The 12,636-nt window shown below is 38.4% G+C and overlaps 1 protein-coding gene across 1 annotated transcript; it reads left to right on the top strand.

The window, feature by feature from the left end:
• Positions 1–5,103: 5,103 nt before the first annotated feature.
• LOC114049603 (protein FAM177B-like) lies at positions 5,104–11,923 on the top strand. Its single transcript, XM_027870862.1, has 5 exons — positions 5,104–5,209; positions 7,100–7,264; positions 8,182–8,248; positions 11,111–11,208; positions 11,594–11,923. The coding sequence occupies exons 1-5, from the start codon at positions 5,183–5,185 to the stop codon at positions 11,693–11,695; spliced, it is 459 nt and encodes a 152-aa protein (XP_027726663.1). The 5' UTR covers positions 5,104–5,182; the 3' UTR covers positions 11,696–11,923.
• The last annotated feature ends 713 nt before the right edge of the window (positions 11,924–12,636 follow it).

Below are 12,636 nucleotides of genomic sequence, written 5' to 3'. Positions count from 1 at the left end.
TCAATCAAATATCTTTTAAGTACCTACTATGTGCCAGGTATTGTGCTGTGTATACTAATACAAAGGATGAAACAATTCCCCCTTACTGGTTTTCCTGCTTCCAAGTAATCCCCTCTCAAATCCATGCACCCAGCTGCAAAATTAATGTGCCTAAAAATATAGTTCTGACCATATCACCTTCTTTTGTAGCTTCCTATTGAGGGGCTGCTAGGTGAGACAGTGGATAGTGTTGAGACCAAAGTCAGGAAGATTCGACTTCATGAGTTCAAATCTGGCCTCAGACACTTATTAGAAGTGTGACCCTGGGTAAGTCAACCCTGTTTGCCTCAGTTTCCTCATCTGTAAAATGAGCTGGAGAAGGAAATGGGAAACCACTCCAATATCTTTGCCAAGAAAACCCCAAATGGGGTCACAAAGAGTCAGACACAACTGAACAACAATTGTCACTGTCAAAATGAAAGTATTTTAGCATTTAAAACTCTCCACAATCTAACATTAATCTACTTTTCCAGACTAATTTCATATGCCTAGCCCACAGTAGGAGCTTGATAAATGTTTATTGATTGATTGATTGATTACTCCCTTTCATGCATTTTATGTCCCAGCCCATGTCATCTCTTTGCTGTTCCCAAGTTCAAGTCACTAGTTCCAAATAAACTACATTCAAGGGTATTAAAAGAACTGGCAGGGGCAGCTAGGAGGCACAGTGGATAGAGCACTGGCCCTGGAGTCAGGAGGACCTGAGTTCAAATCCAGCCTCAGATACATAACATTTACTAGCTATGTGATCCTGGGCAAGTCACTTAACCCCATTGCCTAGCCAAAAAAAAAAAAAAAGAAGAAGAAGAAGAAGAAAAACTGGCAGACATAAATGCTGAGAAAGAGAGAAGCACCTTAGGGCTCAGAAGGCACAAATGTTCAATATTCAATAAAGGAAAGTAACAATCTCCATCAGATTTCAACCCGTAAAATTGTATGAATTAAATGAATGAAAAATGTCTTTTGTATATTCCGAGGTAGGCAGTTTAATGGCCAATTCGTTCAGTTACTACATCAGTATGTGAATCTGGGATAGGCCCTGTTAAGAGGCAATGAGTTGGGCACAGAATTCAACTAAGAGAAAGCAAGAAGGATTACATTTGGGAAATTGTGTCAATGATTCTAACAATCTCAAGGACAAAAGTCCATCTTTTTAACACAAAATTTTCTCCTGGTGATGATGTGAATCCTGTAATGCCATAATCTCTTTACATTCAAGGTTGCATGTGACTTAAAGAGCACTGGAAGTGTTCAAGGTAAAGGCCCATTTACCTCTGTTTCATGGATTGAAATCTGATAGAGATTGTTATTCTCTTAGACATTTCTCTTGAGTAATCATAGATCTCATTGAGGCCTTGTAATATTCTGGGATTTTGTGCAATCTGCAAATTGGACTATTTGAATGAAATCATCACTTCTTGGACATGTGTTTTCCATCTGCATCCTGCACTGGACAACTTCCACGATAAACAAATTCCTTTGGTGAGCACACAAAACTTGTTGTTTTATAGTAATAGCTAACTCTCTCTCTCTCTCTCTCTCTCTCTCTTTCTCTCTCTCTCTCCACACACACACACACACACACACACACGTACACACACATATACACATACATATGTGTATCATATATATATATATATATATATATATATATATATATATATCTCCAACAATGACCTGAACTCACGAAGTAGCATAATGCATAACATTAAAGAAATTTATAATTGGAGAAGGAAATGAAATTGGTCATGTAGGAAAAAAACTAAGTAGAGAAGGTGATAAAGTCCTTCACATATAGGATCATAGATTTGGAACTTAAAGGAGTCTCAGAAGCCAGCTTATCCAATTCCCCTCATTCTACAGATGAGGAAACTGAGGCCCAGAGAGTTTAAATGACTTTTTCTTATTAACACAGCTGGTGTTAGAAGTAGGATCTGAAACCCAGTCTTCCTAACTCTAAGTCTGGCAGTCTGTTGACCATGTCACAGACAAATAGATAGCAAAGTATTACTCTGATCCCTATGAGATATAAAAATAAAAATAAAAACCTAGGGAAAGGCTTTCAGTCCATAGGCTAAACATTCAAAAGAGGCCCTATAAGATGGATGCCTATAAGATGGATGGGTTCAGAGCTGTACCAGAGGAGAGAATAGCTATATTGATAAGGTCATAGATCCAATGAACAACTACTCTATGGATTAACCATGAAACTTACTAAATTGATAACCTCCCTAATGAAAGAAATACCTATTTAAATTAGTCACTTGGAAGATATCAAATAAAGAGAATATATTGTCTGGAGACCCTTAAGACACTCATTGTGGAGGTGAACGCAAAATTTAGCCTAAAAGCACATCCCAAAGCAACCCAGAGAATGATGTTTAGTCTCCTGTCCACATCTAGCTACTGGATGTACTATTTTCAAAAGGTCCCTAAGGAAAGAAATAGATAGATAGATAGACAGATAGATAAATAGATAAGATAGAGGACACAGGGTGAGTTGAAGATGAAGGGATGATATCTAAAAAATAAAATTAAGGGGTGAGAGAGGATTATACTGGGAGAAGGAGAAAGGGAGAAGTAGAATGGGGTAAATCATCTCACATAAAACAGATAAGAAAAAGCTTTTACAGTGGAAGAGAAACGGGGGAAGGAGAGAGAGAATGAGTGAATCTTATTCCCATCGAATTTGGCTTAAGGAGGGAATAACATACACACTCAATTGGGTATGGAAATCAATTTTACCCTTCAGGAAAATAGTGGGGAAGGGTATAAGAGAGGAGGGGGATGATAGAAGGGAGGGCAGATTGGGGGAGGGGGTGACCAGAAGAAAACACTTCTGAGGAGGGACAGGGTCAAAAGAGAGAATAGAATAAAATACATAGGATGAAGGGAAATATAGTTTTCACAAAATGACTGCTATGTAAGTGTTTTGCATGATTACACATGTATAACCTGTATCGAGTTGCTTACTATCTCAATGAGGGTGGGTGGAGAGGGAGAAAGGGAGAGATTTGGAGCCCAAACCTTTAAAAACAAATTGTTTTCACATGCAACTGGAAAATGAGATATAAAGGCAATGGGGTATGGAAATCTATTCTGCTCTACAGGAAAATAGAAGGGAAAGAAGATAAGAGAAAGGGGGGGCAGTGATAGAAGGGAGGGCATATTAGGGGAAGGGGTATTCAGAATGGGATGGGGGAGGGGCGAGATGAGGAGAAAATTTGGAATTCAAAATCTTGTGGAAATGAATGTTGAAAACTAAAAATAAATAATTTTTGAAAGGTCCCTAAGACCATTTTAAAAGCAATAATGTTAAATTTTCAAACCCCATAATGGTTTGGCAAATGGTAACAAGTGCAGGAGTTTTTTGGAGAAACATGTAAATCACATGACACATGGGTAATTCTCATAGTAAGAACTTGCTTATACAATCAATTGCTTGTACTGCATAGCTTACTAAAATGTAGCAGTTGTGCTCTGGTATATTCCCAAGTGGCCCATTAGGTGGCAGAAGAACATTCAACATAGTTTAAATATAAACTAGTTATGAGACTCCCTCATTCCTTTATAATCCCTACAAATCCCTTAATTTAATTTTTAAACAACAATAAACTTACACATTCTTTTTTCCCCATTAAGAACTAAAAAATGACTTGGTTTTCCAGTGGCAGTTTTTCCTCAACCAACAGATGGTATTACTTTGCACTATCTTTAATAATATGATAATAGTTTTATTATCAGGACTGGAAATACATGTGTTATAGGGATTGGATTGGAGTAAATTTATCCTGCATCCTAGCCACTTTCAGAACTTGGACATTTTGGAATGATGAACCCACCTTACTATCCACTAAGCAAGAAAAGCTACTGACTCAGTGGGTTTTCAAAAGACAGTGACTCTCTCTTCCCATTTTTAGATTGTATCAAGACTACTTGAGTCGATATCTGAAAGACTGGGGATAAAAATGATGCTACCTTTTTTCTTGCTTTCAACCTCCTCGACACCAACCCCAATGTGACAACTGCCCCCTTTGAGGCATCTCAAAGATCCTAGGTCCCTTAATCAAAGTTGACTCATTACAGAAGGATTTTCTGCATTAAGGAGGATACCAATGACAGGGGAATAATCCCTGGCCTCACTTTCCAGAAGACACAGACCTAGAGGAGGTTGTTTGGAACATGCAGAACCAATGTGAACTAGGAAATACCGGTTTATTTTGCAGTCCTGCAAAATGCTTTATGAGCTGACAGTTTTACGTCTTAACCTCCCAGGAGAATATAACAGTAGTTATGTTCTGGCTGCTTGTCTAAATTTTCCCCTTTACTGTGGAGAAAACCTAGACATAAGCCAAACCTAAAGTACAAGTAATTTTCCCTAGGGTGCCAGGGAGGGAGTGTAAAGAGTCAAAGAGAATGAGAAAAGGAGTGTAAATCCTCTTATTAGAGCCAGGCTCCTCCAGAACTGAATCTGGTAAGTTACGGACAATATCCTATACCATATGCAGGTATTCAGAAGTGAGACAGACAGGTCCCTTAGTAGAGAGACAGAGAGAGAGAGAGAGAGAGAGAGGGCACAGTGCCCCAGCCCTTTGGACCTAGAAGTAGTTATAATTGTTAGATGTGAATGGTTTGATATAATAAAACTGTCTTAGAAGTGGCCTTGGGAAACATACACTGACTGCACTGGAACTTTAGAATTTCAATCTTAACTCAGACCTTTTGTGCCTTTAAATGTTCTTTGACTTGGAGTATCTATCTTATAGGATAATAAGGGTAATAGAAGAGTTACCTTGAAAGTTTTAACTTTCAACATTACCATATCCTTTTCCAAGCCTCTTTTGGTTCCAATTACCCCTAGCTAACTGATAGGGAAAGGAAAAAAAAAAAAAAGAAAAGTTGAATATTTAAACAGGGGAAATAAAGGAATGTTGACTGTTTAAATAGCAGAAGACCTGCCTATAACTCAAACAGATCCTGCCTTTTAATAATGCATGCATGAGAAGGAAAAAGTTCCACGTCAGAGCACAACTAATCATACAACATAGCCTGGGTCTAGTTTATTTCATGTCATTTACTCCAAAAGCAAGGTCCAGCTCCAAAGTGTTATAGCCTTCAGTACTAAACATGACTTGGTGAAAAAATGGAAAATGCCAAAGATATATTGCAGGTGAGTTGCTTTTAAAGAGTTTGTGGTACTTTTTAAAAACCAACAAGTCCTATAGTGACTTTATTAAGGTATAGTAGATAAATTTCTGTGCTGTTTTCTCATTTTTATCGGTGACTTGGATAAATGAATAGATGGCATGCTTATCAAATTATAGATGACAAAGCTTCAAGTAATAGCTAATGAATTTGATGGCAGAGCACAGGAAGTGGAAATAAAGGACCTGAGTTTTGGACCTTTTTCTTCCATTTTCTGACTTTGTGACTTTGAACAAGTCACAACCTATCTAAGACTGAAGAGAAACTGAGGTTTAGCTACATAATGGGGGAAATAATCCCTTGCCTACATAATGGAATTGTTGAATTAATGAGATAGTAATAATAATAACATAGCTCAGAAATTATAAAGCATCATCAAAATGCAATGTTTATTATTAATCAGTGTTATACTTTGCATATTTTTTAAGAATGGAGCAAATGGAAGCTAATATACTTTGCATAGCGTGAGTGCTAAATGTCATCAAAGTAAATTTTTTAAAATTTGAGGCTGTTTGGCTTTCTGTGATAAAAATTATAGGCCAATTCCCACTGTTCCCCACAACACACATACATACAAACTCCTGCTCAAATTTCTTCCATCAGTTTTATGATACTTTGATGCCCAGTGGGATAAGGTAGAAAATATCTTGTATGTTCTCATTGTAACAATGTTAAAGGAACTTCAGGACTAGGGGAGGTATGTAATTGTGTGTTGCTAAATATTTAAGAACCAGCTCACCAGGAAAAATACGTACCTACAACATATTTTTAAGTTTGATATGGATTATTAACATTGCTTTTTTTAATCACTTTCTTAAGTCTAGAAATCAATAAAACAATAAATCAAGACCTGATTTGTAGTTTGAGGTGTAAATGCTCACAACGAACATTTCAAAATTGGCCCAAGCCAGTTTAAGCTGGCTCCAGTGAGAGAGAGAGAGAGAGAGAGAGAGAGAGAGAGAGAGAGAGAGAGAGAGAGAGAGAGAGAGAGAGAAGAGAAGAGAAGAGAAGGGGATAGATACAGGAAAGTGAGGGAAAAGAGAGACAGAGACAGACAGAAAGAGAAAAGGGGATAGACAGAGAGAGAAAAGGGAGGAGGAGAGAGACAGACAGACAGAAAGAGAGAGAAAGGAGACAGAAAGAGAGAAAAGGGAGAGGGAGTAGGAGAGACAGAAAGAGAGAATTTCAGGCTTTGTTAAGCTTTTTACAAAGACTGTTGTGAAAATGGCATAAACTCAGTGCCACAAAAGGAATACGACTTAATTCATCATGAAGTGGGGGATGGACACAAGACTTTATTAAGCACCTACTATGTGTCAGGCACTGTGCTAAGCACTATATAAATATGATTTCATTTGAATGGAATCGATTGTGTGGTGTCCATGTAGTCCTAAAACTTGTGATACATTATTTGCTACCATTGGTGTAGGTATCACGTAAGCAATCTGCAAGGTTTAGTGGCTACAAAGAGAAGAGACCACTCTTCATTGGAGATTTGTTTTGAAATTAATGAAAGGAAGAAGGGGCCCTTAAAGGATTACTTGGGTGGCCCAGATTGACCACTTATTCTGACTCTTCCTTTCTGTAGCAAACCTGGACTTGACTCTCTTTGGAATTGATGAAACCATACAACACAATCAAGTAATGCTTGTCTTCAGCCTTCTTCTGGTTGGACTTATCTTTCATTGATATTTATGAAGAACCTGCTGGTTACACAGCACTGAGCTAAACACCCCTTATCCTTGTTCTGGGTAGATAAACTTAACAAGATCCTTTCATCTATTCACTCTATCTCTTGTTGTTGTCATTGTTATTGTTGTTGTTATTGTTTGTTGTTGTTTCTTTTATGGGGAAGGACGATAGTTTCCCAAAGTCAGGACTGGAGAAGAGAGAAACTACCAAAAGAATTATCCCCAAAAGGATAATCCACTTTGCAAATGGAGACACTATAGATGAATATAGCACAGAAGAAGAAGATGATGAGAAAGAAGAATTAAAGAATACTCCAACACTTGCTACTGTAAGTCCAGTATATCCATATGGCTGATAGGTAAAGGGACAGTAGCCATTTGCCAAACTATTAGCTGGAAAAGAATTCTAATGAGAATATCTGATTTTTGAGAGCACATTATATAGGTTGTAAATTGCTTCTTGATCCTCACAACTCTTCGAGGTAAGCAGTATTATACCCATTTTATAGATTAGGAAACGAAAGTTCAGAAAGTAACTTGTCCCTCACCACATTGTTTATAAGTGTGAAAGGCAGGATTTGAACTTGGTTCTCGCTTGACTTACCATACACCAGAACAGCTCACACAAGACTTTTCTCTCAAGTATGGGCTTTTAATCTGGGATCCATGGAATAGATTTCAGGGGATCTGTGAATCTGAATGGTAATAAATGACATCTTTATTTTTGCTAAGCTCTAACTGAAATGTATCATTTCCTTCAATAATTTAAAAATATTATTCTGAGAAGAGGTCCACCAGCTTCACCAGACCACAAAGGGGTGCTTAACATACAAAAAGTTAATCCCTGCCTAGTGAATAGAGCATTCTGTTGTGAGGTAGGGGTGATATTAAAGCTATTTTTTTCAAAGTATCAGAGAAACATCTAAAAATAAAATGAGTGGGATTGTACTACAAAAATCTCTATCGCCTAGATCCATTTCTGTGTCTTTGAGCAAAATCATTTAATCGTGTACAGATACCTTATCTGTAAAATGATAAGTGAAAGCAGTTCACTATGAAGTACCCCTGGTTATAGAAAGGCACTAGGACATAGGAGAGAGTAAAGATTAAGTACACCTGAGTTTGCTACATGTTTTTTAGTTAGTGTGGTATAGCATTTTGAAATCTCTACAAGAAACAGTTCTCTGAAATCCTTGGGCTTTTCTATTAATCATTGTCACAACTTCATTTGTTTGTCGGTTTTCAGTCTAAACTTCCATGGGGGCCATACTTGCGATTTTGGGCTGTACGAATGACAAGCGCTACATTTTCCAGTAAGTGCCTTCATTTTAGCTCTTCAAGATGACGATTTCTCTTTTTGACACGGACCAAATTGTGACTTAGAATAACCAATAACTTGATCATTACTTTGAGTTGTTTTCCTCTAAAAATGATCAGAATCAGTAAGCTTCAGTTGGATATGTCTTCAAAACATGAAGGGTGGGGTTGGGGGAGGAAGATTGAGAGAGAGCAAGAGAAGAGAAAAGAGGAGGAGAGACAGACGGACAGACAGAGACAGAGACAGGAGAGAGAATGTGTGTGTGTGTGTGTGTGTGTGTGTGTGTGTGTGTCTGAGAGAGACAGACAGAGATAGAGACAAAGACAGAGATAGAGACAAAGACAGAGACAGGAGAGAGAATATGTGTATGACAGAGAATGAGTGTGTGTGTGTGTGTGTGTGTGAGAGAGAGAGAGAGAGAGAGAGAGACAGACAGACAGACAGACAGACAGAGACAAAGACAGGAATGAGAATGTATGTATGAATGTGTTTGCGGGTATGTGGGGGGGAGGGGAGAGGAAAGGAGAGGAGAGGGAGAAAGAGTGAGTGTGTTTGTGTTTGTGTGTGTGTGTGTGTGTGTGTGGAGAGGGAGAGACAAAGAGAGAGACAGACAGAATTTCCTTAGAAAATCTTGAAAGTGAAATAAAACTTACATTTTTCACTTTCATTTAAAAATGTCCAGTCTGCATTTATTTATTAAGCTTCTGACGTTTGGTCAGATATCACTTTAGATATCTGATACCACTCAGTAACAGATCTTGCAATGGAAGTATATAACCTATGGCAATCTACAGTCTAATTATGCAAACAAAACACCTGCAGTATAAAATGCTACCAGGATCACCCCAGCCTCATGCTATTTAGAAGAGGCTTTGATCCTAAAATTACAGAGTGAAATTTTTCTTTAGGAATCCTAAAATTCTTGTTCCATATTGAAAACTCCCAGAATCCCTTTTTATTTTGCTTTCCACTTAATTTAAACCTTGGGCCTTAAACGTATCAACAATTAGAGGGGTGAGTAATCCTATCTTGCTGTTCTCCGATTGAGAACAGAGGGAGAAGAAAGTGGCTTATGATTGCAAGGAAGGAGTTAGGTTACACATATGAAGAATTACCTGATACTGAGTATTGTTAAGCATTGGCATGGATAACTGAGTAAAAAGGAGGAATGTTCTTCTCTGGAAGGTTTTTTTTGTTTGTTTGTTTTTTGTTTTTTGTTTTGGTAGCTAGGTTGATAGAGCCTGGGCCTAGAATCGGGAAGATCTGAGTTCAAATCCAACTTCAGATACTTACTGGCTGTGTGATCCTGAGGAAGTCACTTAACTTCAATTTCCTCATTTGTAAAATGGAAATAATAAGAGTAGCTACCTCCCAAGGATGTTGTGAGTACCAAATGAGATAATATCTGTAAAGCATTTAGCATAGTGCCTGGCACATGGTAGCCATCATATAAATGTTACCTATTTTTTTTATCTTTTTTATTATTATTATTCTATAAATATATAGACTGTAAGCTGCTTTACAGGACGGATTGTTTCATTTTTTTAACTGTGTCCCTAGTGTCTGGCACTCAGTGGATGATTAAGAAATGTTTGATAATTGACTGTTTATTGAATAAAAGATATATCTATCTGATCTGAGGTACCATGGAGTAATGAAAAGAGATCTGGACTTGGAATCAGGAGACAGACCTGGGCTCGAATCCTGCCTCGGATATTTACTAGCTATGTGACCATCTTCAGGTTATGTAGCCTCTCAAAGCCTCAGTTTTGTCATAAGTAAAATGAGGATAATAATTAATTGACCACCTACCTCACAAGCTTGTGAGGCAACTTTAATTTTGAGGCATAGGAAGTGCTTTGTAAGCCTTCAAATGCTACATAAATTTGCGTTATTATTAGATGTCATTTAACTGTTCACATCCATAACGTCTTTTTTCCCCCTTCTGGATCTGTCATTTCATTAAGGTAGGGAGCTACTGGTGAGGAACTCCTTGTGTCAATGTAGAATGGCACCTGCTCTTCGGGACCTTGGAGGCCATCTGCTCCAACCTTCTCATTTTACAGATGACGAAACTGTAGCAAAGTGAGTTGCCTAGGGTCACACAGCTTGTTGTTCAGACGTGTCTGATTCTTTGGGACCCTATGAGATACTGAAGTGGTTTGCCATTTCATTCTCCAGCCTATTTTACAAACGAGGAAACTGAGGTAATAGGGTTAAGTGACTTGCCTAGGGTCACACAGCTAGTAAGTGTCCAGTCTCAATTCCTCTTACCACCATGGACAAATGAATACCTTTCCCCACTTCCTTTTCCATTGAGGTAGATGGAGATCTATAGGATAGATTATAATTGGAAGCAAGGGAGATGATGGGAAAGGATGAGGCTGGATTTGAACTCAGGTCCTCCTGACTCCAGGGCTGGTTTCTATCCACTGCGCCAGCTAGCTGCACCTCCATTCCCTCTTTAAAAATTAAATGGAGTACTGTTTTCACTTTTTGTTTGTTTTTTTCTTTCTCATGATTTTTCTCTTTTGTTCTGATTCTTCTTTCACAACATAACCAATACGGGAATATGTTTAACACGATTGTACGTGTATAACCAAAAAAATAAAAAAACCTAAATGGGGAAGGGATGAACCACATGATCTCTGAAGGTTCCTTTGAGCCCTAGAACACACTGGAGTGACTATGGCATTAGGAAAAGTTAAACCATATGAGTCCTTTCTAGAGAAGCATTCTTCTCTGGAAACTGGTTTATCTCTTCTATGCAGTTTCAAATCCTCAGCCACATACACTCAAAGCTTCCCTCCTTATGAATCCTGCCAACTCTTCTGTTTTTTGTTCTGCTTTCTTATAGCATGCGACTTCCTTGGTGGAAAGTTAGCCACTTTGTTTGGACTTGATGAACCCAAATATCAGTATTTGTTAAATGAATACTACAGAACTCAAAATCAGGTATGCAACATCTTGACAGATAATGCAGGGGCTTAAAATAGAAGTTTGGTTGATTCAGGTCTAAACCAGCAGGACTGTGTGGAGAATTTTTTGGCTTATCTTAATAGTGTTCACCCTCTTTCCCCACAATTCTCTTATCTTCCATAGTCAGACTTTTTTCTCCCAGTTCCTCTTACCACCATGGATAAATGAATACCTTTTCCCTCTTCCTCTTCCATTGAGGTAGATGGAGATATATGCAATAGATTATAATTGGAAGCAAGGGAGATGATGGGAAAGGATTTGAGAAATTACTGACTCACAAAGTCTTCAGCGGAGAGGCAGGAACCCAAGGAGGAATCCAGTGCTGCATAGTAACTTTTTTCTTTGTTTCATTACCTACCAGGAGAAGGATAAGAAAGCTGATGAAGAGGCCCAGTCAACAGAGGTCTCTGACGAAAAGCAGTGCTTGGATATCTATGGCAAACAGTATGGCACCAATGAATAGAAGACAATGGTGGACTTTACTTCCTAGAGAACCTTAACAAATATGGAAAAGTGTCAGAATCCAGTCCAAGACAGGAAGCAGCAGTCAGGGTTCCTTGTACTTCCTTTTCTTGATCATCAGTTGCTACAGCAACAGAACCCCAGGAAGTACTTGATAACCTATCAAAGGGTCTAAAAGTTTTTCCAGTTCCCATTATCAAATAGCAGGTAGTTATAGGTTACAATCAGAGAAATATTTATGACCTTTTCAGGAGTGGGGAACCTACAGCCTCGTGGTCACATATGACCCTCTAGGTCCTCAAGTGTGGCCCTTTGACTGAATCCAAACTGGCTCCAGGGAGAGGGGATATAATGGGAGAAAGTAGGGGCAGCTCCTTTGTATCATTGGGATTTAAATAATGAAGAACAGTGGTGAGGTAGTCATCTAAAACTTTTTGGTGGGAAATGGGAAGGATATCATTTCTGATGGGGCTCTTGGACTCTACTTAGATTATAGGATCATTGAATGTCAGAGGGACTTCAGAGATTGCCTAATTCAACTTCCTCATTGTATAGCTAAGGATATTGAGACTCAGGAAGTTTCAAGTACCTGAACAATGTCATGAAGCTAATTGATAGCACAGCTGGGAGGTGAAAGATAACAGCTCAGTAGATCATTTTGTCCAGTCCCTGCCTTAAAAGTTTAGTCCTGGGTTCTCAGCTGAGGACCATGAGATTTTTAAAGCCCTCTGGGAAGGAAGGTATATAAAATCCACTCCAAACTCTGATCCCTTCAGTTCCTTTCCCAGTTGTTAAATGGAAGTGAATGCATCCTCTAAGGATTTCTGTACTCAATTTATACGTATAACTTTTGCCCAAGCAAAAACTTTATCCCCAAAGGCTGAAGAGTCTCAAGAGAGCAATAGGAAAATCATGGTATCAGGTCTGGCCTTCATCTACTCA

The sequence above is a fragment of the Vombatus ursinus genome, unplaced genomic scaffold (genome assembly GCF_900497805.2).
Source record: "Vombatus ursinus unplaced genomic scaffold, bare-nosed wombat genome assembly UNPS02014798.1, whole genome shotgun sequence".
NCBI classification, from domain to species: Eukaryota; Metazoa; Chordata; class Mammalia; order Diprotodontia; family Vombatidae; genus Vombatus; species Vombatus ursinus.
The sequence above is the reverse complement of the archived record's forward strand: the minus strand, read 5'-3'. Positions and strand labels throughout refer to the sequence as shown.

Coding starts and splice junctions, on each gene's coding strand:
- LOC114049603 (XM_027870862.1), top strand. CDS start 5,183: ATGGAAAATGCCAAAGATATATTGCAG. Junction 5,210..7,099: donor ATGCCAAAGATATATTGCAG/GTGAGTTGCTTT, acceptor TTTATGGGGAAG/GACGATAGTTTCCCAAAGTC. Junction 11,209..11,593: donor ACTACAGAACTCAAAATCAG/GTATGCAACATC, acceptor ATTACCTACCAG/GAGAAGGATAAGAAAGCTGA.